This window comes from Micropterus dolomieu, linkage group LG23, assembly GCF_021292245.1.
Source record: "Micropterus dolomieu isolate WLL.071019.BEF.003 ecotype Adirondacks linkage group LG23, ASM2129224v1, whole genome shotgun sequence".
Taxonomy (NCBI): Eukaryota; Metazoa; Chordata; class Actinopteri; order Centrarchiformes; family Centrarchidae; genus Micropterus; species Micropterus dolomieu.
The window spans coordinates 20,862,543-20,888,836 of NC_060172.1; the positions used below are offsets into that span (position 1 = coordinate 20,862,543).

The window sequence follows — 26,294 nt, forward strand, 5'->3', positions numbered from 1 at the left end:
TCCAGCAGCCCCCCACTCATAGCAATCCATCAGTAGTAGGGCCCTTGCTGTCACCAGCATCATTTAGCTATTTACCACACTGAATATTCATGTATGTTATGTGCCTCAAATCTCACTGTGAAAGCCTTGGTTGTCAGTACAGTTCCCCCATGGCGCTTGATAACATGATGCCAGTCTGATTTATATCAGCAATTACATAGTGCCACTAGCTTTAACAACACTACAACTGTGAAGTACACAATGACTAATTGTAATGAGTCTTTGTTAATGGCAATGTATTTAAACTATGAGAAATAAAAACTGTGCATGTTGGATTTTTGAAACGTTATAAGGCATGTTAAACTTTAAACATGTTCCACGCACAACTTTTAACTCAAATCTTATACATTATGTAATTTCAGACAGAAGTCCTGTAATATTTATTGGTTTCTGTCATGGAAATGTTCCATAATGACTTTTCACATTTATTCTGTGGGGTTAGATGTTTACCTTCAAAATCAAGTTCTGCAGTGTGTTGCATCAGTCATGTACGCAGGCCCTTATTATGAAAAAATAACATCCTACATACATCCAACTGCCATTCAAAGCGGATACAGATATATTTACAGAAGCCTTGGGGAACTTTCTTGTATTATCTTCATGTGGGAGTTGACTGAACCACAATTTGATTCAACATTTAAACTGATTCATGTTTGTGGTGTGAGATGTGCTTTTGGAAATAAAAAGAGGTGATAATGTATTCCCAGATGTCATGGTCTGCGACATCTCCACAGCACCAAGACATAGTTCAATACTCTAACCTTAGAGTTATGTAAAAAAATAAAGAAAAATTGACATTTGTAAAAAGTCACTGCAATTCCCAAAGTTTCATGTGGTTCAAAATCTTCCCTTTAAAGGTCACACCTACTTTAATTAAAGGAAAGAGTTTCTTTCCACGAGGTCCCAACTGTTGGAGAGTCTTAGAGTTAATACCACTCTAACAAAGCCTGCTCTTTATATGCTGCATGTCTCCCTTAGAAATATTATTCAAAGCAACACACATCACCACATTTTTAAAAGAAAGTTCAACACAGAAGTTTATTTTTGGTAAGATAAATTGGTTCCCTAATAACTTTACCCTTATGTCATGGTCTCATTCAGTCAAATTTAATTCATGCATTCTAAGCCTTGAGACATGCTGTCTAGCATAGCATTTTTATAATACAGTACTTTGCTCAAAATGCTTTGTATTTAATTGACATTCTCATACATTACAGTACATTCTCATTATTAAAACTGCACTATGTTGTTTTGACAAGAAATGAGGACATAGATATAGGTTTGATCATTTGGAAGCAAATCTTAATACATTAGGTATAATTAAGTAAATCATGTTATTTTTAGATGCAAAGCCTCTCTGAACTGTAAATGACTCTTACTCACTCACAGAATTATGATAAGCTAAGCATGCTCCAATACATTGTCTGCAGTCACATGAATCCAATGACATTCAAAATTCAGAATGAGGCAGGAAGTGAATGGCAGAATGGATGAGATGGAGGAAAGCCCGTACTGTGCTAGTTATGATGTACTCATTTTGTCATCCAAGTCAACGTGTGTGAAATCATCAAATGAATTGTTTAATGAGAGCTTTAAACCTATTTTGACCTTTGGGTGAAAAGTGTCACCTATTCAGTGTCTGACTAACTGTAAAATACGGTCACAATCCCCTTCGGTTCCTGAGTTACATTGCTGAATAATGGCAAAACACATTTTTTCCAGGACATTAAGATGTCACTGTGATGTTGACTTTTAACCTTTTCGGTAAAACAAAAATGTTTATCTGTTGTATTCCATTAAACATCAGTCCATAATTACCATTATTATCAGTTCTTGAGTTATGGCCACAAATGCGTTTGTTAAGGTCATTTTGAGGTCACAGTGACCTTCGAGTCAAACGTGTCACTATTTCATTGTCAACTGTGAAATACGGTCATCAGTTCTTGAATTATGGCCAGAAACACGTTTAGTGATGTCACAGTGATCTTGACCTTTGGCCCCCAAATTCTAATCAATTTATCCTCTAGTCCAAGTGGACATTTCTGTCAAACTTGGAAGAAATTCCCTTAAGGCGTTCCTGAGACATCGCATTCACATGAATAGGGCAGATGGACAGGCAACCCAAAAACATAACAAATTTGGAGCAAATCTACAATTTTAACTGTGCTAAAGGTGGGATGGTCATAGTACAGCTGTCAAACATTTCATTACTAAGTGTAAGAGTCCCAAGAAACTATTGTATTTCTTCTAACAGTTTATTCAGAATACACTCCATATTATGCAAATGTGGACGTTTTAGAGTTCCAAATTTCTTACTCAAACTACATAGAGCAGCTTCATTATCACACAGACCAGGGAACATATCTGTGAAGACAGCATTTAGCCTGACGTGATACCTGTGGACAAAACAATGCAATAATTTATACAATTTATGACACCAAAGGATGGAATGAATCTTTTACCAAACATTGGTGAAATAGAAAATGGTCACAACTGTGGTCCATTACGATGTGAGCAGTTCACATGAAAGGCTTTATGGGTCCGAGATCAAGCATGGTCACAGCTGACTCCTAAGTGCGCAGTGTTATTTCCCAGGGGATTTCAGTGCAAGTGTGTCATCATCTGACTTGATTGAAAGTTTAAAAGTCAGTGTTCATTCAGTACTTGAGTGAAAAATGGGTGTAAAATATACTTGAAGATTCTTCAGCATTCCAACCTATATAATGATTAGCAATAATATAATGATAAGCAATAAAAAAAAAAAGAGCCAAAACTTGAGAAAAACAGGCCAAATCAAGAAAGTTGACAACTAAGAGTGAAAAGGGAAACACTGCAGTGTTGAAGAGTAGAGGCCAAAGTTCCATGACAGCAGAAGAGGCAAATCTTTAAAAGAGGTAAGAAATGGACTGTGTGGCCTTAGATTCAGCTAAAAATAAACACTATGTTTTAATTTTAATTCCTCATCATTCATCTTCATCCTCACTATCAGTCTCCTCTTTTTTCTTCTCGTTCTCCTGGGGGGGGGCAAGGGGGGGAGGAAGGTCCAGACGAGCCCATGACATGGGCTCAGACTTCTTCATGGCTATCTCGATCTTGGCAGCCATCATGTTCACTGTGCTTTTACTTACATCTATCACCTGCAAGGAAAGGGGGGATGTGACAAAAGGATGGCTTAATAAACAGATGGGTATAAAAAAAGTTATCAAAAGACGTTATTTTCAAATCAAAAAGGCCTGCTATCATACAAAATGTAACGAGTTAGCGCTGTAATTGGGTGTATTTTCAGAAAATTATCTTTTTTTTTGCCAGCTGAAATCCTACAACAGAATGATCCAAACTCTTAACTGATTATCTCTTAGGTTCAACAAATTAAATCAAATAAAATTGCAGTGTCACTTATGTGCACTTATCCACCCACAGGAATTAATAAAACATGGGAGCCAAGAAACACTTGTAGAAACATTGTCCCAGTCCAAAGCAGAAGCGAGAGAGTTCCTGTGGTATAAGGTCATCACAGATAAGCTGGTCCGGCAAACACAAGTTAGTTATGAGCAAGTCATGTTTTAACTAACTGGTGTTTATTCAGGCGGAAATAGAAACATTTTAAAAAATGTTTTGGTACAAATACTGCCATTATCAATCACTAGTATTAGGGCTGGAAGATATGGCCAAAAATGTTATCACGAAATAAAGTTTCATATATTTCGATATCGATAAATATCACGATAAGTATCAAATCATTATTTCTTTTGAGTTTAAAGGCTGATTTTTGCTCCTGAGTGAAAGTTCAAGAAACCTGATGGCTAGCTGTGGTTTAGACTCTTCTTTGTGGGCAACACTTGATGCCAAACAGTGGATCACTTCACAAATCTTAGGTAGAACATTCAAAACAATTATGATAAAATCTTTGTCAACAATTATGCATAAGTAAAATGAAGTAAAAGCTTTTTTCAGTCCTTTTTCCTCAACAACATAAACTAAGACCAAATTTGTGTATGATTCAAGTGAATAAAATCAAACATTTGTTATATTGTTATTGAAAAAAATTATACTGCGATAATTATTGTTGTTTTACTGTCCAGCCCTACCTAGGATAGATCTGCAGCATATCAAATAATAATACGCTGAAAGTAAAAATGTACTTACTCCCCACAAGCTAATTTTCTGATCAAATTCCTTCTCTCCCTCAAATATAACGTGGATGTTGAGCTGAAAGAGAGAAGACAAATAAACACAGAAGAAGTGTTTATTTAAGTGAAGATGAAGAACTCAATTAAACATTTAAGCAGTTTAGATTGGGACAGAGATCATCTGAAAGACTATAGTATCCCTCACAATGGTGCTGTTTGCATCCACGTAGCTCAGCTCTGGGACGGCGTTCTTGGCGTAGATAGAGATGATGACCTGCGCCCCGGTCTGGTGCCAGTCAAACCGACATGGAACCACTTTCTTACCCTACAAGGAGATTTCAAATAAACAACATTTGAAGCAGTCATCATTTGATACACAAATTCAGCCATTCTGTCCCTACCACAAAGCATTGTATCCACAGTGCAAGTGTCCACCACTAGATGGAGTCACAGCTGAGGCTCTGTCATGCACACATAAGAGATGACTTGCTGTTAAACAGGCACACCTACCGCATCTTTCTTCTTCCACAGATGTGTTCCCTTTGCGCAGCCCTCTTGAGAGAGGAAGGTGTTAAAGTCGGAGGTTTTCCTCTTACAGCAGCTCCAGTATTTCATCCTGAAGAAGCAGGGAAGACATACACCCGCTGGAGTTTTAGAAGTCAGTAACTTGTCACTCAAGAGAACCAGTAAACAAGACAAAGAGGAAAATACTAGTGTTGCTCTACACACTTCTTTTAGCTTCCAAAGAATGTCTACCATTTCAGGTCAGTACAGTGAAATGCAGAGATGGAAAGATGTTTTTAAGATTAAATTGTAAAAGTTCTTCATTATAGGTAAAAAATTATCATAATACTACTAACCCTTCATGGAAGATAGGAAATCCAGGGTGGTATGAGCACACATCTGAATCGCTTACAGGTCCTTCAAAACTCTGAAGATAACACAGATGTGGTTCAAAATACTGAAACTAGGGATGCAGCCAATGATCATTTTCATTGTCGTTTCATCTGTCAATTATTGTCTTGATTAACCGATTAGTTCATTGGTCTTTCAAATGTCAGAAAATCCAAAAGCCCAAAATGCCGACCTAAAATGTTTTTTCAGTTTACTGCCGTAGAGGTGTAAAGAAAATCTTCACTTTAAGAAGTGAATGTTTTTCCCTTAAAAAATTACTAAATAAAAGTTATTTTTTGAAATGACGTCTTTCCTCAGTACAGTCAAATTTTGATATCCTGAAATCTACTGCTTATAAAACATATTTTCGAATATTATTGTAATGACAGAGGTGAAAGTATAATTTTCTGGAAATTAGCATAAACACAAATTCATAACAGAACCAATTTAGACTCTACCAAATACTCAAACTGATTGATCAACCAAAAATAGCCATCCGTTGAGAGAATATCTCATGGCTTTCAATCTAATGACTTAAAGTAAAATTATGTAAATCAAGTCCTACTTCTACAAAACCCAAGTCACTCTAAATTTTCCTCAATATTTTAATTTCTAATCTTGAGGTTTCTGCTCTGACAGGCCAGATTAGCTTGAGCAAAAACAAATATTTTTTGCTTTGCATCTGTCTCAGGGCAAACGTGGAGGAGGAGGAAAAGGAGCTGTATCTACTTCCTCTTACTCAGAGGAGTCAGCTCTTTTGGGGTGTTCTGATTTCTTTGTCAGGATCAGCATGATTTGCTTTAATTTAATCATTTCTGTTCATAGAATTTAACAAATATGTTGAATTTAATATAAATTATGCATCAATTAAAAAAAAAAAAAAAAAAAAAAAGATTTTTCAACACCTTCAGAATTTATTCCACATTGGTTTTCACAGTACACAATGACATATTCACCTACTTTTGTACATCCTCCATTTTTACAGGATGTTCCAATCTTGATCTCGTCACTATCTTCCTCTAGAAAGATGGGGAGACAGAGAGAGACAAAGAATTGACACCCTTACTTTGAAAAGCATGTTCTGTCCCTGTCAGCTTGTACTCCACTGCCATTATGTGAATGACACGGGAAAATTCCCAGCGGCCATCCATTAACTTCAACTGTCAACATGACCTTCCTGTGTACTATAACAAGACGTGGATGGTAGTGGATGGTAGTCTGCGATATAAAGGACAAAAACAACAACAAAACAAAACAGAAACATGGAAATGTTAAAAGAAAGAAAACAAGGGGAGGATAAATTTCTGTTCTCACCATTCTTCTCAGCCGCATTTTCAGATAGCTTCAGTTTCTCCAGAGCCTGCCTCAGAGAAGCAGAGACTTTATGCTGCATTCTCACTAACGGCTCATCAGCACTGTAAGGCGTCCAAAATAAAAATTTTTATAAAAAATTAGGCATGAAACAATAACAAAGGGAATGTAGTTACTTTGTTAAGTGAAAACAATTTGGAAGGGTATAAGGATTTTTTCTTTAAGTAAAGAATACATTAATGGCACCATTTCCTTGAAAATTAGGTCTTGGGTACAAAGCCAGCCTAAGACCAATACAGTATTTGAAAGGAGCTTTACTATTCAGCAGTAATTGGCTCATCAGTAGCTTGTCCACTTTCTGTTTTACCCTGGATACTCCCATGGAACCTCAGTATACGATTGATGATTTCAGGCTTATTTAATACCTATGATACTATACCTATCCTTTTATGCATTTTATACTGAACCAGAATAATTCAGAGCTTAATGTAGTCCACAGAGCTAATAAGGATATACAGTTTTAAGTCAGAAGCCCTGTGGATGTACTGAATGGAGAAACATGTGTTCTTCTTGGCTGATTTCTTTCTCTTAAATGTGATTTCAAAAACAATGCCCATGTAAAAAGTGTTGACATAATAAAATATGGGTTCAATATGGGTTAAATCTTTGTATCTCCATAAATGTTTTTCCTTCACTTATGTGTTCACTGCAAAAATAACGGTATGGTACTGTTCAAATATATTTTTTAAACTATGTTTGAAGCCAATTGTACAACCTGGGCCTGCGTATCGCCTCCTGGGGTTTAGGTGCGGAGATGATGTACTCGTTAAACTTTGGTTTTTGGTCATCTGCGTCTTTCTTTCCTCCTGATGAGGTCACATCTGGTTTCACCGGCTCAGGGGGCTTCTCCTTGTTGTGGGGGCCTTTTGTACAGCCCTGTGAGGAGAAGATCATTGTGTCGGATTCACAAACAATAAGGCCAATATGGCCACAGCAAAGGTGGTGGTGGCAGTCAATGCCCATGAAAACAATAGACAATGGAAACGTGACCATGGAGAATTAAAAGTATGGATTCAAACCAAAACAAATAACTTACAGCAATGCTGAGGAAGTCTGAGAAGTCTGTAGTTCTTCTCTTGCAGCAGGACCATCCCTGGGGAAAGTCAAAGAGATGTTAACTTTGACCACACAACAAGACAAGCTAACTGTGCATTTTCAAGCATTTTACCTTCAATGCATCGTGGAATACTGGGACTCCTGGGTGATAGGTGCAGCAATCTTTGAAAACAAAACACAACTTTGATTAATTTAGAGGAAATATATGCGGTGATGTAGGAAATGGTGTAAACCACACCAGCACTGTATAACACGCAAACTTGAATACGCCTTTCTGGCCTACTTTGAATGAAAACTAGTTTCATTAAAGAAACAAAACTTTTAGCTTTCATGGTACACCCAAACTTGCTCACTGTGGCAAAAAGCGCATTTCTTTTACAAAAAGATAAACAGAGTTAAAGAATAGAAGTTTCTGAAGGTGGCGAGGCGGCATTTTGACAATCAACAACTATAACCAATATATGGTCATTTTCATCTGTTTGATGGAGGCCAAGCCTTTCTTGGTAAAGCACTACAAAAACAGTTACGTCTTTTCTGCAATTGCTCCTCCTTTCATGCGTGGCACGCCTCTCAAAAGACTTTGGTCAGCAGTGTCAGATGCTGCCTCCGGGTGTTCCCTGTCAAAATGACCCATTAAGGTGCTTAAGGTGGGACAAAACCAATTTTAGAAACCGAATAGCAAAAGGTTATACTGGTTTTTTTAACATGCACTAAGTTGGTTAATGTATTATTCTAGCAGTATTTGATGGCTGTATGGTGTCAAATATGTCCCTAACAGTATTTATCATGCTGTACTTAGACAAGTGTGAAGAAGTTTTTTTTTTTTTAATTAAACACACACAACATGCTGAGATTAATTAATGTACGTTGTGTGTGTAGATTGTCAGATAAAAATTTTTTTAAATGTAGTTAACTACAAACACCTAGTCAGTAATAATAACTAGAATTATCATTGGTGTTTAAAACAAGAACTGATCACATGTCCAAAAGTGACATTGGATAATTCATGGTTAAAATGAAAAATCAGACTACAGACACAGCAAGCTAGAAAACACAAAGGATAAGGAGAATTAAAGCTTAAGTAGCTAAAAAAGAAAAAAAAAAGAAAAACAGACCACAATTTTCGCTGTCTTTTATAGATGATGTAAATGCAATGTACATAAAATGCATAGATAAATTATTAATGTGGGCATTATGAAATTAATTGGACTGACACTCCTTTCAGAAGAAGTAATTTCTGTGGAGGAAGATTTTTCAAACTGGAGCAACACCTAATATGAGCAACTTAAAAGACAATCTGACACAAGACCACTACACATGAAAACTTTATATATATATTAAGGTAATTTATATATATCTAGATATATCTCTCTCTCTCATATATATATATATACACACACACACACACACACACAACTTGAAAGGAATGTTTTTATGGCATTTACAGCATGATTTTTAAAATGTCCTCTTTCTGGAACTGCACTGCACAACAAAATAAATCTGGCTGGGTGACACCATAAATCAAGCATTTTCCTCATAGTACAGCCTGAGGTGTGACCCTTCCATGCCATTGCCAGAGATATACCTTTTTAGATACCACTAAAGGACTTATGAAAAGAGGTATCCAATTAAAATTGAAATTACAATTGAGTCACTGTGTATTGCCCGTTACACAATGTTGTATTACTTGAATACAGAAGAGGACATTTCTAACAAAAAGAATTAAGGGACTCACGGATGTTTTGTCATGGGAGCTGCAGACAACAATACCACCTTGAATGTTCAATTAAATATACATAAGTGGCTACACACAAACAATGGTTTCTTGAGCAAACTTTATCTGAAGTAAGTAACTCAAGATCAAGAAGTGAATAATCGTGACAATGACTAATCCCTATCCTCATGTAAGTGAATTTCCTAGTGGAATTGTTGGGTTACTGCACTGCTGGAAGTTTGCAGGTTTTTCATAAAGAGACCAGGTTAATAATTCCATTTACATATATATATTATCAGCTAAATGTGTAAGGAAATAATAATCACACATCCACCATTTCTCACATAAAAACAGGATGACATATGCCATAAACTGTGTGCCAAACCTCATCAACATCAACTCAACTGTGGCTTCAAATATGAGAAAAGGCAATGAGATGGGAATCATGTGTTTGCTCATGATTATGATTGGTGTTTTAAAATGTCTTTGAGGCATCTTTTGTTACATTATATCAAGGATTTGGACACTGTTTTGGAGAGAAATATGCACTGTAAACATTCCATGACTGCATCTGTCCTCTAAATGAGGCCCTGGGTTACTGGGGAGGCTGCTCTGACGTTTACAGACTGATCTATCGCAGACTGCTGGCAGGAAACTGTGTGGGTTCAACATATTCTTTAGCTTTCCTCAGGCACAAGCCCTTCTGGTAGTAAGGAAAAGGATTAGCTTATGAATACAAATGACTTCTTTCCATTTCTTCTGGGTTTCCCAGATGTTGTGCCCCTTCTTTCGCATCTTTAGGCTGAAGTGGCAGCCATAAAAATGAGGTCTGTAATTACAAACCTAATAAAGATAACATAAGGAGTTTTAAATTCTCTTTTGCGTTGTGGAACTTGGCATTACTTGCCAACTCATCTGGAAATGGTGAGCTTTCCTACTGAGATATCTGATCTCCAGACGGCTGTTGGAAAACAAGCCATTTGATGGATATTTCAACCACTTCACAACCAGTCCAGTGGATTAAATATTGCTTGATGAAATGGATATATAGATACAACGTTATTACTCTTTAAAAGCTGAACCCCACTGTTGACTGGTTAACGTTACTCGGGTTTAACTGCTAACAGAAGTGCTTTCGCAGTTTTCCAAACAACACTTGTGGTACCATGACTTAATTTAGTTGTGATTGTGGAATAGCGTTGACAAATGTGCTGTATATAAACGTCGGTCTACGTGTAATAAAAAGATGAATGGTGTGTTTCTTTACCTGTAACTTTTAACTGCTTGACTTACAGTGTGTCCTGTCCGGGGACAATGGTTCTTCTGCAAAGTCGAACTAACGTTACCCTCTAACGTGCTAATCACAGGAGCTTAGCATGCTAACTTAACAACATCGTGATAACGTTACAACAGCAAGCACGCGCGTTACCTTCCAAATAAGCTACAACAGGGTTGATGAATGAAGTTGCTACTATGTTGCGTCCAGTCAGCTAACTAATATCAGGTTAGCTACATGGGCCCACCAGGCCTGCATGCTATAGAAATTTCCAGATGATCCGAGGTTAGCTTGCTAACACAGAGTGGTGCAGGGTACAGAGGTAGTCAAAGACACTACCAAGACACTAACATTACTCACCGTCTGGGTTATTTTCCGGATCAAATCGCTGCCCACATCCCTTATTATAGCACAACGCGGACATGGTGGCGGGTGAAACAAGTTTTACAGGTGGCCGGATTTGTAACTAACACTAAAAAGCTAGTGTGTGTAAGATGTAGAGCAGCGACCGTTTCTTTACTGGTCTCACTTCCGGATGATCTCGGCTACACTCGGCAAATATCGGAGCTTGCCCAGCCCGCCTCCTCCATCCTGTGAGCGCACCGCGGTCCCACACAAGCGACAACTGATGCTGACCGCTTCCAAACTTGCGTTAAGCGACAGGATCTTTATAGCAAATTTATCTCGGACCTTAACCTTCCAGCAAACTAACACCTAGCAGTTTTAACCTCAGTTTTGTGTGAACTATAGCAGAAAAAGCCAAAATAGCACTGCACTCAGGGTTACAGTATTCAGGTGCATGAAACTGGGGCAATAGCTATTTAGTTTTACGAGGATGGCTGCAGCCTAGTAGACAACTGCCTCTCGGGATATTCTCACATGAATTTTCCATTTCGCGCATCACCATCGACTTCTGCGCGACTGTTTTGTGCATTTGCTTTTCTTTCTTTTCAAAATGACCGTCGGGGAGAGGATGGGAAATGATTTACTTCCACTGATTACAGCTGTTTCGTCTAAAGGTAGGACACGCTTTGATGTGTGAGTGAAGTCTGCACAGAATATATTTAATTAAGCTACAGTCTGTAGCATGAGAAACACGTGGATTTTGCAGGGAGGGAGGCGAGCAACACTGGATCCGCATCAGCATCAACACGGGGAACGTTAAATGCACCCCAAGATCTCCCAGGACAGTCTCTCTGGGGAATGTTGATCTGAGTCGTTAAATTCTGACAGCCTATTTGGTGCAGATATTAATCTATAGGCTACTATAGGTCTAACAAATAGGATCTACATGTAGCTCAAATTTCACATCATCAGTTCTTTAATAAATAATGTTTCTGTTGAAGTTGTATAATGATCAAAACAATACTACTGTATAAGACGATGCATAGGCGACAAAATTTAGTAAACAGTAGCCCATGCAGTATTTAGCAAACAAGTATTTATAATTAAAAAAAGAAAAGAAAAAAGAAAATGTTTTTAATTAGGTCATCAATTTTTCCCTCTCCTTTCCCTCTCTGGCAATTATTACATGGGTTTAAACTTTGGCTGTGCATTTGAGTTAACCTGATGATAATATCAAATGAAACCAGACTGTTTAAAAAAAAGTGTTTAAGTGCAACTACTTGTGTAGTGTAATTTCTCTTAATGCATAATGATGTTTGTCGAACCCTCATAGCTCTTGTCCTTTTTTTTCTTGTGAAACTATTACAAGCCTAATGTGGTGGTCACTGACTAAAGATTGTCACTGTGTCTTTTAGGCACTCTTTATTGCAGGAAGAGTGATTGTTCTTGATCCCTGTTATTTCATTTGGTGACATGATATGTTTCACTGAGCCTGTGTATGTGCACTGTGCTTTGATGTGTTTTTTTATGTCATTCTTTGCTTCTGAGCCTTTCGGGCGCAATATTGAATGTTTGAATGCAAACTGTTTGAGTGCAACATTGAATATGCTATCATTTCCCTGTAGTGATAAGCAGAACCCCTGAAATGTCTTTGTGACTTTTGTCTCACAGTTCTCTATCAGATTTTTAGTATTCAGAGTGCATGTCTCTAACAACTCACCAACTGAATCCAGATCTGTTTTTCTTTATTATTCTTTCCAAATATAGGGTGACTGAGTGATGGAACAGAGATGAAACCTAATCGGTGGGAAAAGATGCTTCCTCTACCAAGCTTCTCTCTTCTTTTCCAATTTATTTGCTTTTTCCTCCTCCTCTGTTTTCTCTCAACCCATGCCCAGTTCTTGCCAGAACCTAGGGCAGGACAAGGCCTGCTGCTCTTCACCCAGCCTGCCTATAATGCTTCCATCTTCGAGAATTCTGCTGCAAGAACTTATACCAGAAGTGAGGTCAAAATGGGCATCATTCTTGGGCCACCTCGGTCTTTAGACATAAAATATTCCATTGAGTTTGGAGATAGTGAGGGAATCTTCCAGGCTGAGGAGTTTGTAATGGGAGATTTTTGTTTCCTCCGTATACGCACTAACGGTGGTAGCGGTGCCATATTGAATCGGGAAGTGCAGGACAATTACACACTGACAATTAAGGCATCTGCCCAAGGAGACCTAGAGGCCTTAGCCACTGTTTATATCAAGGTATTGGATACCAATGATCTCCGACCTCTTTTCTCCCCAACCTCCTATTCATTTGTTGTTTCTGAGAGTGCCCCTCTGGGTGCCAGCATAGGACGTGTAACAGCCACGGATGCTGACATGGGCTCCAACGGAGAGTTCTACTATTTCTTCAAGAACAGAGTTGAACTCTTTGCTGTTCATCCAACGAGCGGGGTCATCACTCTGACGGGTCGGCCCAGGATGGACAAACAAGACCGATTTGAGCTAGAGGTGCAGGTGGTCGATAGAGGGATGAAACTCTATGGGAATAATGGTATAAGCAGCACTGCTAGGCTGGTATTAACAGTGGAGCGGGTTAATGAATTTTCTCCTGTTCTCAGTGCAGTTGCTGTTGTTCCATCATGGGTGGACAAGAACCCAGTCTATGCCATAGTGACTGTGGAGGATAAAGATGAAGGGGTATCTGGGGATATAGAGTGGGTCTCTATCATAGAGGGTGACCCTTATGAACAGTTTGTGGTTGATCGATCACCTGTTGGGAATGAGTATAGGGTTAAAACATCAGAATTGGTTGACTGGGATACATTCCCTTATGGCTGCAACTTAACCTTCCAGGCTAAAGACAGAGGTATACCTCCGAAGTTTTCTAATACCCAAGTTGTTCAGCTGTTGGTTACAAAGCCAGACCCAGTGTTGGCGAATTTTGAGAAAGATGTTTATGTAGTCAAGCTGAGTGAAATTGCTCCCCCAGGCACTATTGTAGAGGTGGTGAAAATCTCCCCAGCTCCACTGAGTGTCAATTACAGCTTCAGCAGCCTCCCAGATCCAATGTACTTTGATATAAACCCTTTGACTGGAGTTATTATGACTACAAGGCAGCTGACAAGGATATCACAGGATTTCATAGAGATGGAGGTGGTTGATATTATTAGTCAGCAGCGAGTAAGGGTCCAAATCATGATAGAGGATGCTAATGACAACTGTCCAGTGTTCAACAGGCCCTTCTATGATATTGCAATCAATGAGAGCTTGCCTGTAGGGACTGTTGTTCTTGTAGTGTCTGCTGTGGATGATGATAAAGGAGAGAATGGGTACGTAACCCACACAATAAGTGGTGAACAGTCTCTTCCATTTAACATAGACCAGGACACGGGAGAGGTGAGAATCACAAGAGACCTGGACTTTGAGTCATCAGATGATATTTATATGTTTATGGTGCGGGCCTCTGATTGGGGTTCACCGTACAGAAGAGAGAGTGAGGTTAATGTCACCATTCGTTTGATAAATATGAATGACAACCAGCCTCTTTTTGAGATGGTTTCTTGCAGGGGGATGATAAGCCGTGATTTTCCTATCAGCCAAACTATTATCACCTTATCAGCTGTGGACATGGATGAGCTAGGAATGGTGAAGTACAAGATACTGTCTGGGAACGAGTTAGACTACTTTAACTTAAATCCAGACTCTGGGGCTTTGTCTCTGAAGAGATCATTAGCAGTGGATAATTTAAAAAGTGGGATATTCAACCTGAAAATAGTTGCAACAGATGGAGAGATGTTCTCTGATCCTACCTTTGTGAATGTATCTGTGGTCAGGGGTAGGATGCCACCCAGGGGGTTCAACTGTAAGGAGACCAGGGTAGCCCAGCTATTGGCAGAAAAAATGCTCTCAAAAGCGTCTGCTATGGCTAAACCAAGACCAGATGAGAGCTATACAGACCTTTTCTCTATGAACAATCAGGCTCCACAGTTTGAGGCCTTGCCTACTAGCATTCTAGTGAGAGAAGACCTCACTGCTGGTACCAGTGTATTTCAGGTGAGAGCACGAGATGGTGACACAGGCTTCAATGGCCGTGTTCTCTTTTCCATATCTGATGGTAACAAAGAAAATTGCTTCAATATTAACATGGAGAATGGGTTGATAACTGTATTGCAGCCACTAGACCGTGAGCGTGTGGATCGTTACTTCCTTAATATCACTATCTACGATCAGGGCGTTCCTCAGATGTCCAATTGGAGACTACTGACTGTGATCATTGAGGATGCAAATGACAATGACCCCGAGTTTGATCAGGGCAGCCTCTCTGCTATTGTTTCAGAAAACTCAGCCATTGGTATGGAAGTTATTACAGTCACTGCATTTGACAGAGACATGGGTCAAAATGGACAGCTGTCCTACACAATGTTGACCAGTGTCCCTCAGTTTGGTATTGACAGCGAAACTGGAAGTGTATTTATTGCCAGCCACTTGGACCGAGAAACCTTCCCAATGTTCACATTGAAGATTGAAGTGAAAGACAAGGCTGAGAGAGGCACTCGACGCTCTTCAGTGACTACTCTATGTATAATAGTGGAGGATGTCAATGATTGCGCACCAACTTTCATCCCTACCAGCTACAGCGCTCGAGTACTGGAGGACCTCCCACCAGGGGCTGTGATTACCCGTGTGCAGGCTCAGGACCCAGACATTGGCCCTGGTGGACAGGTTCGGTACTCCTTGATTAATGACTTCAATGGCACTTTTGAGGTAGGTGATGACACAATTTGGATTGTCTATACTGTTGCATATGCAGATCCTTTATCAGTTTATGATGTAAGGCATTGTGATGCTTTGTACAGATCAATGCTCTGAGTGGAGTGTTGAGGATTAGGAAGGAGTTGGACTTTGAGAAACAACAGTTTTTCAACCTGACAGTACTTGCTGAGGACAGAGGAGTACCCAGCCTCATCCGTCAGACATTTGTAGAGGTGGAGGTACGTAACACACACACACACACCCTCCACACACTAATTTGTATCTAATGGTCAGTTAATCAATTTTCAAGCTTCCAGTTGTTGTGATGTGAGACGATGTGCCACTGTTATGCGTTTCTTTAAAGATGCAATGTGTAAGAATACAAGAAGAAGAAGAAGAAGAAGAAGAAGAGTAGTATTGTGTTGCAGATACACTATTTGGAAGTACTGACACCCCTGTCCCAATACTTTTGTAAGGTTGTGGTCTTTCTTAAGGGAAATCATTATTCTGCAACATACAATTTTAGACAACAGTTTGTGTTTGGCCTTTTCCTCTTTCAATATGACAATTCCCCTGTGCACAAAGCCAGTTTAGTGTGGAAGAACTTGACTGACCCACTCAGAGCCCTGACCTCAACCCTATCCAACACCTTAGAGATGAACTAGAATGGAGATTACGAGCCAGGCCCTCGTGTCTCACATCATTGTCTGACCTCACAAATGCTTCTCTGGATCAACCAACAAAAATACCCACAGACAAACTCTAAAATCTTTAGAAAGCTTTCCTAGAAGAGTGGAAGCTATAATAGCTGTAAAGGGGGGGGGACCAACTCCATATTAATACCTATGGAGCCCTCTACTGGACTCCGACCAATAGGACATCGATACCGATACGTGCGTGACGTATAAATAGCAGTGTCCCTACTGCCTCAGCATCCGACCACCTCTTCAGCAGACGGCGTCAGAGCGGCAGGGCTCATCAGTAGAGGGCTCCGCCTGTGCTTATAGAATTAGGGTTACCATATCGTAACCTTCGTTCTATCTCACACAGGCTCTGCCCTCTACTGGACTCTATGGGTACAGTGGGTGGAGCCCGATGACTGTCCGTCCTAGCCGCGACAAGCCAAAGTCCACCACACCAACCTAGTGACAGAATGGTGGGACACCCCTGAGAAGGTTGCTGGACCGATAGGGGCTTAGCCTGACCATTAACACCTGCACTGCCCTGACTTCTCACTGAAACATCAGGCACTGCCAGTGTATGTTCCCCCTCTACACCCAGTAGTCACCAGATCCTCACTTTTCAGATCCTAGTTCACACTTGCGAGCTGGATCCCGAGAAGGAGCCAGACATATCCAAGAGATAGAAACGCACAAACTAGCACAGTAAGGGCCAAGATGCCATTGTGCAGATCTCTTTGACACACACCCCACTGAAAAAGGGTCGTAGACACTTCCACACTTCCGAGTGCAATGTGCATGCACCGCTAAGGGTGGGTCTGTTCCCGCCCATGTAAAGGCTTGGGAGATTCACTCACAAAGACAGCTGGCCAGGCTCTTCTTGGACAGGGTTTTACTGACTGCACTATCATTGAAACAGACGAACAGCTGACCAGTGCATCGAATGGGGGCTGTGTGCTCTACATAGGATGTTAGCCTAGCACACATGGACAGATGCACTCTCACCTCCCTGCACCCTAAGTGGGGTATGGGGGTAGAAAGCATCCAGATTTATTGTCTTGGACCTGAACATGCTCCTTATCTTCTTAAGAACAAAGGAGGTGTGTTGTCTCAATCCATCTGCACTGTGGACACCAAGAACCAGCATGCAGCTGGGGTGAACCAACAGGCACACAGCTCACTCACCTTCTTAGCAGAGGTCAGATCAAGGCGCAGGGCTATTCAAGAGATAGCATTTTCAATGAGGACTGCTCCAGGGGCTCATAAGGTGCAGATATTAGAGCCACCAACACAAGCAGCAAGTCCTACTGAGGAACCGAGAGACACGACACAGGTTGCTGTCTTCTCACACCCTGCAGAAAGTGTATCACGAGGGAGTGGGTGAAGACACCAAACCCCCTGTGACAGGAGAGATAGCTGCAGCGCGACAGCCCCTTCTCCATCAGACCTTGCAGGAAAGAGAAAACAGATCCCACCGAACAGGTAGGCACTTGGATGGTCTGTGCGACCTCAGCGGATAGACCAGCCTGAGTCTGCTTCTCCACAATTTTAGGAGCAAAACCTGGAGAAGCTGGTCCAACACCAGTATTGTGCATATGAAGCCTCACCCTTGTGACAGAGCCCCCCAGACCATAGGTACAGGCCAGGGCTCTGTCACTGTAGGCTTCGTCACTTCTACCAGAATGACAAACGACCGTTCCCGCTTCACCTTACTGGAGGGATGAGATGGGGTGGGGGGAACACAAACAGCAGCCCTTCTGGCAATGGCGCGTGTGTAACGCGTCCATCCCCAAGGGTGGGCAGTGGGTGTTGGCAAACAGATCCACCTCCGCTCTCCCGAAGCGAGCTCAGATCTGTTGAACCACATTGTTGTGCAGTCTCCACCCGCTCGGTTGGGGGCCAGCCCTCGACGTGAGGTCAGCCACCACCGTTCTCCAAGCCTGGGACGTGAAGGGCTTTCAGAGACAGCAGGTGTTCTGATGCCCACGTCTATAGGTTCCCTGCCAGCACCAACAGAGCCGTGGATTGGACTTTGCACCGTCTGTTGATGTACGCGCAGGAGGAAACGCACCACCACACTAGAAACACAACCTGGAGTGGATTGTGAATGCGTGGTGTGTGGCCCCCTCGGCTCTCCTCGGGAAGCCACAACACTCACTGCACTCCCCTGGCAGGTCCCTCCCCATGCAGTGAGAGACTCATCAAGTGCCCGCACTGCCAGACAGTGAGAGACCCCCAGAATCACAGGTCCTCCTGCACCACCTTATGGACTACTGCCCAACAGCAGCATCACTGACAGTGCTGCCGCAGCTGTCCCCTGCTGCAGCCTGTGGACCACCAAGCGACGCGCACAGATACGCTCTTGGAGTGTTGCCGTTGAGCACAATCCCCAGATACTCCGCTCACTGTAGCGGCTGGGGGGAGCTCTCTTCACAATTGATTGCAACCCCAGGCTGTTGAGGTGCAAAATCAACTGGGCTGTGTGGAGATCACTCAAGGCTTCAATCTCTTCATGACCATGAGGTCGTGAGTAGAAACGAACCCTCATGCCCTTCTCGCGCAACGATTGCAGTGCAATGCATCTGCTGAGTGTGTGGGTGGCTAGCGAGTAGTTGACGGGGAGCCTAATGTTTGTAGGCTACCCTCTGAGAGGAGAAGCCTAGAAATTCCTTGTTACTATGTCACCTCAGCATGAAATAATCATCTTTCAGGTTGATGGCGGTGAACCAGTTGCCCGGCTGCAGTGGCTCCAACATTTTCTTGATCATCAGCATGTGGAAATGCCCTCTTGTCCATTATGCTGGTTCAGGTGGCGTAGATCCAGAATGGCTCAGAAGCCTCTTGTCTTTTTGGGGACCAAAAAGTACATGGTGCAAGACCTCTGTGCATGTCATGCACAGAGATGCCCTAAGACAGCCTGCTTCAGCAGGAGTTGCTGGATCTCGGCGGCCATGAAGTCCACTTCCTCTTGAGAGGATGGACTGGCTTCCATTATGTCCAGGAAAACTGGTGGTATGCAGCAGAACTGAAGAGAGAAGCCTCGTCTCAGAATGCTGTCCACCCAGCTTGTCAGCATGCAGCGGCGTCGCCATTCTGCATGACAGTGTGTACACGTGAACAACGCATCATCGGCACTCTCCACCGCCAAACTTTCCATAAATGGAAGCTTAGCCCAAGGGGGGGCCGAGGTCGAACGGGCTTTAGTGTCCCTGAACGCGCCAGGGCTGGTTGCTCCCTGGTGTCTTTAACGCACCACAGCTTGCTGCTCTGTGGTGTCCTTGAATACTCCACGGTCTGTTGATCCGTGGTGTCCTTGAACGCACCACAGCTCGCTGCTCCAATGATGGCTCAACGTGCAACAATGTCACCGTGAGCGCGTCGTCAGTATAGCAGTCAATATCAACACAGCTGCTGAGTGAAGCTGAGTCAGAACAGGGCATCCTCCTCTCCACTGCAGCAAGCTGCTGCTGGGAGAATGAGCCGCTGTACACTGTGATAAAGTGCCACGGGCCGCTCTGCTGGAAGAGACATGTTGTCTGGTTGGGTCTCTCCGGCTTATGTTGACAATGTTGTTGTGTGTTTTAGGAACACACACACTGTCTGTGAGCTAGCAGTGTTCCCGTGGACACTGTCGTGAGTGCACGGGGAACGTAGAGTTAGCTCGCATTGCTGCATTGTGTCACTGTCATGGCAGCAGCCCTTCATTCGGCTGCCAGGCGATGTAGGCGACCCATTGCGCGGGCCGGACAGCCGACTAGCAAGGAGGAAGCCCAGGTTCTACTACCGTCTCGCTCGGATGCCACCAGGAGAGCGACGTGGGACGTGGGCTTCTGTCCCAGTGGTTTGACTAGCACAGTAAAGACCCGGGCCCTCCAACTGTCTCTCTCTCGAGATTAGCAAGGAGAGCAGTGTGGGCCATAGGTTGGATCATTAGCTTAGCATCGGTGAACGTGCAGTTTTGTGGAGACTGAAGCGCGTTAAGCACTGAGCCGAAGATGGAGGGGGTTCGGTGGGGAGGAGAATGCTCTTTAGGAATGTACTGTATTTAATCAGTTGAACATTCACAGCATTTTCAGAGTGTACACAAGCAGCACATGAAACACAAATTAATGCATGCTGGATGCATAACGGAGGGAGGAGGTCTGGTGGTGTACATCAGCCTCTGTCCCTCTGTTTTTAAAAATAAATAAGGCTTAGACTTTTTCCAAGGGCTGCAATCGAAAAGGCTGTGGTGTCCTTGAACGCACCATGGGCCGTTTTCGAAAGGTTGAACCACCTGCAACAGGCGCTACGGGCTGCTCGTGGAGGAAACTAAACCAACCGAAGCAGTGAGCGATCTCTTTCGTCCCGCTATACTGAGAGGGACCTGACTTTGGCTGTCTCTCTCCGGCTATAGCGGACTAGCCTAGCTGCGCTGTGACCGCTTGGTGAAAGAGATGTCGGCAGGGCGGCGTGTCTGTTTATGTAACACGCTTTCACCGCCAGTGAGCTAGCAATGCGCCCGTGCGAGTCCTCGTGGGCTGGGAATGCAGAGCTACTGTAGACTGCTGCATTGCCCAGTTTCCACGGTAAGAACAGCTCGTTTCTCAGTTGTCACGTCGTGGAAGCGGACCATTATATTATTATTAGGCTAGCGAAGTGGATGCCCGGGCCTCACCCACCCTTTCATTCGGTTCTGACCGGGAGAGCGGCGTGGGCCGCGGGGCGAACCGTTAGCCTCACCCCAGGAGTTAACGTTAGCTCTTTGATGAGAGAAGTTAACTTCCTCTTTGAGGAATGTAATTAATATGTTTTACTCAAAAAACGGTTTCCACATTCTCAAAAGCCTTACCATAGTGTACACAAGCAGCACATACTTGATTGGACACCAGACGGGGGATTGTGGCAGCGTCAGCAGGTCTCTCCCTTCATAACGGTCACTTGACCAGTCGCTCCATTCCCCAGCCGCAGGTCGGCTGGCGGGGGGTGGGGGCCTGGACTCGTCCGGGCAGGACATGGGTCACCTTGCCCAGGTGCAAAGTAATTTTCTAGAAGTGTCGACTCCATCCGTGGAGGTGGTGAATTCAGTGAGCAGTTCGCCATTTACTGAAGAAAAAAGGATGCTGAGGCAGTAGGGACACTGCTATTTATACGTCACGCACGTATCGGTAGCGACGTCCTATTGGTCGACTACGTGTACGATAAAATTTAGGTGGGCAAGTGCGTGCGTGTGATTGGAGGATGTAGTACCCATAGAGTCCAGTAGAGGGTGGAGCCTGTGTGAGATAGAACTGGCCTCCATTGGTCTCAGAGGCTGTGTTCGATCCTGTTCGAACAGCCGTGTTCACTAGGAGACTTCTGAGCCTGGTTCCGTTCCCCACTTGCCCGGCTCCAGTTCTGGTACCCAACAGCTGGGACCGCTAAGTTAGCTGCAAGGGTAATTGAACTAACTAGCTAATGTCAGTTAGCAGCAGTCATGACCTGATATTTGATATGCTGCCCCCTAGGTTTTGGGTGTATGAATTTGACAGGTGGAGAGTAGTTTCAATTCTTACACATTGCACCTTTACTGCTCCCCCGTATTAAGTCTCAGCACAAGAATACCTGCATTTAGACTGAGGTACACTGAAACTTCCCTGATCAACACACAGCAAAGAAATATAATTACTGTTTAAGATCAAGTTGCTGGTGCCCCACAATTCAATTCAGTTCAGTTATGTTGAAGGGACCATTTAGGGTACATTAGCAAAGTAACTAATTTTTTTTACTAATTTTAGTAGTCAGAAAATCATGTTGTCAGTGGGCATGAATAGCTGTATGCCATAATTTAATATTGGCTATATTGGGCTAATCCTAATCTGTTTTTACATATGACACAACACACATCTTCTCAATATTTTTCTGTCAAAATTAAAGTGAATCATTGCATCTCTTCAGGTGGTGGATGTCAATGAGAATTTGTATGCACCCTACTTCTCTGACTTTGCTGTGAGAGGCTCAGTGAAGGAGAACTCTCGAGCAGGCACGAGCGTCCTGACAGTCAGCGCTAAGGACGATGACAAGGGACGAGATGGGGTGTTGAGGTACTCTGTCAGAGGAGGCAGCGGACTGGGCACTTTCACCATTGATGAAGACACAGGTTTGACACAAGATCAATTTCGAAGCCTACTTATGTAAAGTGAAAATAACTTACAGTGCCATGCATGGAATATCAACATCCAACTGTATTGCTAATCACTTCATATTTTTGATGCAATTATATGATTATTTGAGTGAATCTGTATGTGTGTATTAGAGTGAGAGAGGTGAAGAGAGTGTGAAGTACAGTGAGAGTCAGTGGGTTGATGGGGCCTCATGTGGGAGCTGTGTACTGAGAGATCATTACTGTAATGAGGGCAGCATGGCAGCTACACTGGTTGAGCCTCAGGCTGCTCAGTACAACTGATCCAGTGCTGTGTGGATAACATTGATCAAGGCTCTCCTGCACAGCACCACCATCCTTTCCAAGAGTAGTGAAATCACTGTGACTTATTTAAGGAGCTGAAAAAAGCACATTGTTGTCTCCAACTGTCCTGAAGTGTCAAACTGCAGCTGAAAATGTGTTGATCTAAACAAGAAGCTATGACACACTCACCCAGGGAAAAATGAATCAAATACCCAGTATGAAAATAGGACAGTTCATGTTAGATCATATTGGTTTGTGTACAGAATAATAGAACAACTATACATATATTGTCTATCCCTTATTAAGTTTTTGTAAATGTTAACAGTCATGTAAGAACCAATATCATCATCATGATATTGTATTGTGCAACTTAAATGTCACTCTTAATGCTGAACATTATTAGAAACTTAAATGGAAAATTCGGCACCATTTTTGTGGATGTCCAGTCAGTGGTAATGGTAAATGAAGTCAACTGAAGGAATATATTCCTCAGTGTCAACAGACCAAGTTAGCTGCTGGGTGCTAAGCAAATGAATTCCTGCATTTGACCGTTTCTTTTCCCACGTAGCAATATTGTTACAATAAAGGCATGTCTATCAAGTACATACAAGCAACACACACACACATACTGGCAGAACGGGCTTATATATATATATATATATATATATATATATATATATATATATATATATATATATATATAAGCAACAACAACAAACAATAACAACAATGCTAGCTGAGCTAGAGCTGAAGTATAGAGTTCCACAAAAGCAACATGAAAACCAGTTACCAGCATCCACTGCTTCTCTCATTATTTAGTTGGCTTCAATTGACACTGAACATTCACACCGTTTCTCTTGACTGCCCCTCAATATTACAATCACCCCAGCCTGCTAGCCTATAACGTTATTTATATTGTTGGCCAAAACACAGCATTAGGTGACAAAAATACTCTCTCAATGGTCATCTGCCCTCTCGGCCCTGCTGGTCATGGTTGTCCTTTCTAGTTTATCTTCGGAATCCTAAAGAAGGACTCCGTCACACCTCTGTCAAAGTGAGTAAAACTTTCATGCATAGGAACGGACACTTGGGCTCTCTCGAGGTTGGCATCAGCGACAGCATCCAACAAAAACTGCCCACGCTGAAATTCATTGCAGCAGAATGATTAAGTTTCTGTTCGGATCAAAGGGCAATTTGAGCAAAAGCCCGCTGGCCATATCCTCTTGTATGGTTACGACGACAGCCTCTCTCTGCTGCGTTTCTTCTCTGGCTTGAAACATTGTAAAATGTATCCTTGTCCATGATATCTTCTGAACTCATTAACTTATGGATGCCAGTTTTGCTACTTGAAACTAGTTTACAATGCAAGAAAAAAGAGCAGCTTCTATAGCATTACCCCTGACCACCCAGAGGCAGAAGCTAGAAATCTTAGCTGAAATAGTTTGTAGTTTTTCTTTGCCACCAGCTATGTCACTGTCATGTCAAATGACAGTGCTGGATGCAGGAAGAACTACTTGGCGAACTCCGCTTTTTTGGTCACTATAGCAAGCATTGAGGAATTTATTGCTTCAGTGGACTGCATTGCATGCCCAAAACTATTGGCAAACGGGTAAACTAATAGGATGGCTAGCTTCACAGCAAACTGAGCTTACTAGCTAGTGGCAGCAACTGTTAGCAGTAGTTAGCAGCTAAAGTAACCGCTAACAAACTCAAAACAATCACATAAATCACAGGAAGTTGATCACCTGGAGGACATCAGAGGGAAAACCAGAAAATATTTTTTCCAGTTTCGCCAAAACAAACCAAAAAAAAAAAAAATAAAAAATTGCCCCCACCACAGTTGCTGATAGTTATTTACACGAAATAAATGTCTAGTTTTTCCAAAACAACTCAATTTATTTCTTACAGTTTTGTGGTTACTAATTACAGTCACTCTCTGTTTTTATGTCTATTTACCAATTATAGACAAACAACAAAAAACCTGACAACCCCTGTGTCTTGTTGCACATTGATTAAATGAACTCTGCCACTTGCTTCCCCTGGTGGCAGGAGGTTTACCAAAAACAAATCATTAACATTTAACAAAAATGGCTCTCACACCAGTGAATAAAGTTATAAAGGTGTGTTTTTGTAAAGTAATCAGTGAGGCATCGTCTCATATAGCCAGCCCTATCTCCACACATCGATTCAGCATTGATTCAGCAGCACTGTGCCATCTAGTTCCTGTCCCTCGGGAAGTTGGCCAATCAGAAGAAAGTGGGCTCTTAGGGAGGGAGGCCTTAAAGAGACAGGAGCTAATATGTGTTCAGATAGAGGGTGAATAGAGGTGCAGAAATAATGGACAGAATGAGAAAAATAATGTGTTTTTTTAATTTTAAGGCATACAGACATTTTCTAGCAGACACCCAAAATAAAAGTTTGAGCCTGAAAATTAGCATAATATGGCAGCAACGGGTATAATATCTAATAATAGTATCTTATTTTTATTAACCAATACATTATAATTATTAGGCAGGAAAAAGGGACTACCTAGTGATTAATCATGAGAAATTGTTACTTAAATTATTTAACCCCATTTAACCCCATATTATTCAGTTAGACGGCACAGTGGTGCAGTGGTTAGCACTGTCGCCTCACAGCAAGAAGGTTCAAACCCCAGATGTCCCGGCCTTTCTGTGTGGAGTTTTCATGTTCTCCCTGTGTCTGCGTGGGTTCTCTCCAGGTGCTCCGGCTTCCTCCCACCGTCCAAAGACATGCGGACTAGGTTAATTGGTGACCCTAAATTGTCCTTAGGTGTGAGCATGAGTGGTTGTTTGTCTATGTGTGGCCCTGCGATGGACTGGTGACATGTCCAGGGTGTACCCCGCCTTTCGCCCGATGTCAGCTGGGATTGGCTCCAGCTCTCCGCGACCCTGTCTAGCAGTGGGGTGGCTACAGTGGTAGCCAGTAGAGTTTATTGTAGCACTTACTTTTAGGGATCAAAAGACAGTGTTCTTCTTCTGGCCTCTCTCTTGACCTTTTGTCACACTGGTCCCTACTGTACATGACTTGCACTGGAGGCCTGTATTGACCTTTAACTAGGCTAATTAGTATTGACTGTTGTTGAGAGAAAAACAGATGGACAAATGGAGAGAATGTCTATTCCCCTCACTCTCTGTATCTCTCTCTCGCTTCACCTAAATAACTATGTTTACATTACCGCCTATGTATAGTGTATATACTGTACACAGACAAAACAGTGTTACAGTACACAGATAGATCCCTGCATTCTCCTGTTATTCACTTCAGTTTTAAAACCTCAGTAAGGAGCATCATAGCCAGCAAGAAGTTTATTGAGTGCAAATTTTCCAGGGGAAATCAGAGTGCTTGTTAGAGCATAACGTGAAGAGAGAGGGGAGTGGAAGTGAAGCGAAGAGAGGAAGGAATAGGATGCAGGGGAGTCTGAAGTACATAAAAAGTGTCAGAAGAAAATACTGCTATCTTCCTCCCAGGCCTTTTTATATATATATATTTTCTTCTGGGAAGTTTGTTGTTAAGCTGTGGCTGTTATTTTTCCCCCCTAATATCATAAGCAAGTGAAGAGTGGCTTTTTTTGTTTTTGTATAAGATTAGAAGACACA

The 26,294-nt window shown here is 42.2% G+C and overlaps 2 protein-coding genes across 3 annotated transcripts in view; one reads left to right on the plus strand and one right to left on the minus strand.

Moving 5' to 3' along the window:
• Positions 1-1,049: 1,049 nt before the first annotated feature.
• chordc1b (cysteine and histidine-rich domain (CHORD) containing 1b) lies at positions 1,050-11,049 on the minus strand. The gene is made up of 11 exons (XM_046040715.1): positions 10,841-11,049; positions 7,603-7,652; positions 7,471-7,527; positions 7,150-7,310; positions 6,378-6,478; positions 6,024-6,082; positions 5,030-5,100; positions 4,680-4,785; positions 4,375-4,494; positions 4,186-4,248; positions 1,050-3,176 (listed from the first exon to the last, which is right to left on the minus strand). Exons 1-11 carry the CDS (start codon positions 10,902-10,904, stop codon positions 3,003-3,005), a joined length of 1,026 nt encoding a protein of 341 aa, XP_045896671.1. The 5' UTR covers positions 10,905-11,049; the 3' UTR covers positions 1,050-3,002.
• A 1,566-nt stretch (positions 11,050-12,615) lies between these two features.
• Positions 12,616-26,294, plus strand: part of LOC123963089 (protocadherin Fat 3) — a 73,521-nt gene continuing 59,842 nt past the window's right edge. For both annotated transcript variants that reach the window (XM_046039613.1, XM_046039614.1), the window contains exons 1-3: positions 12,616-15,582; positions 15,675-15,809; positions 22,167-22,368. In XM_046039613.1, the coding sequence (XP_045895569.1) occupies positions 12,616-15,582; positions 15,675-15,809; positions 22,167-22,368 (3,304 nt within the window). The remainder of the gene's footprint in view (positions 15,583-15,674; positions 15,810-22,166; positions 22,369-26,294) is intronic.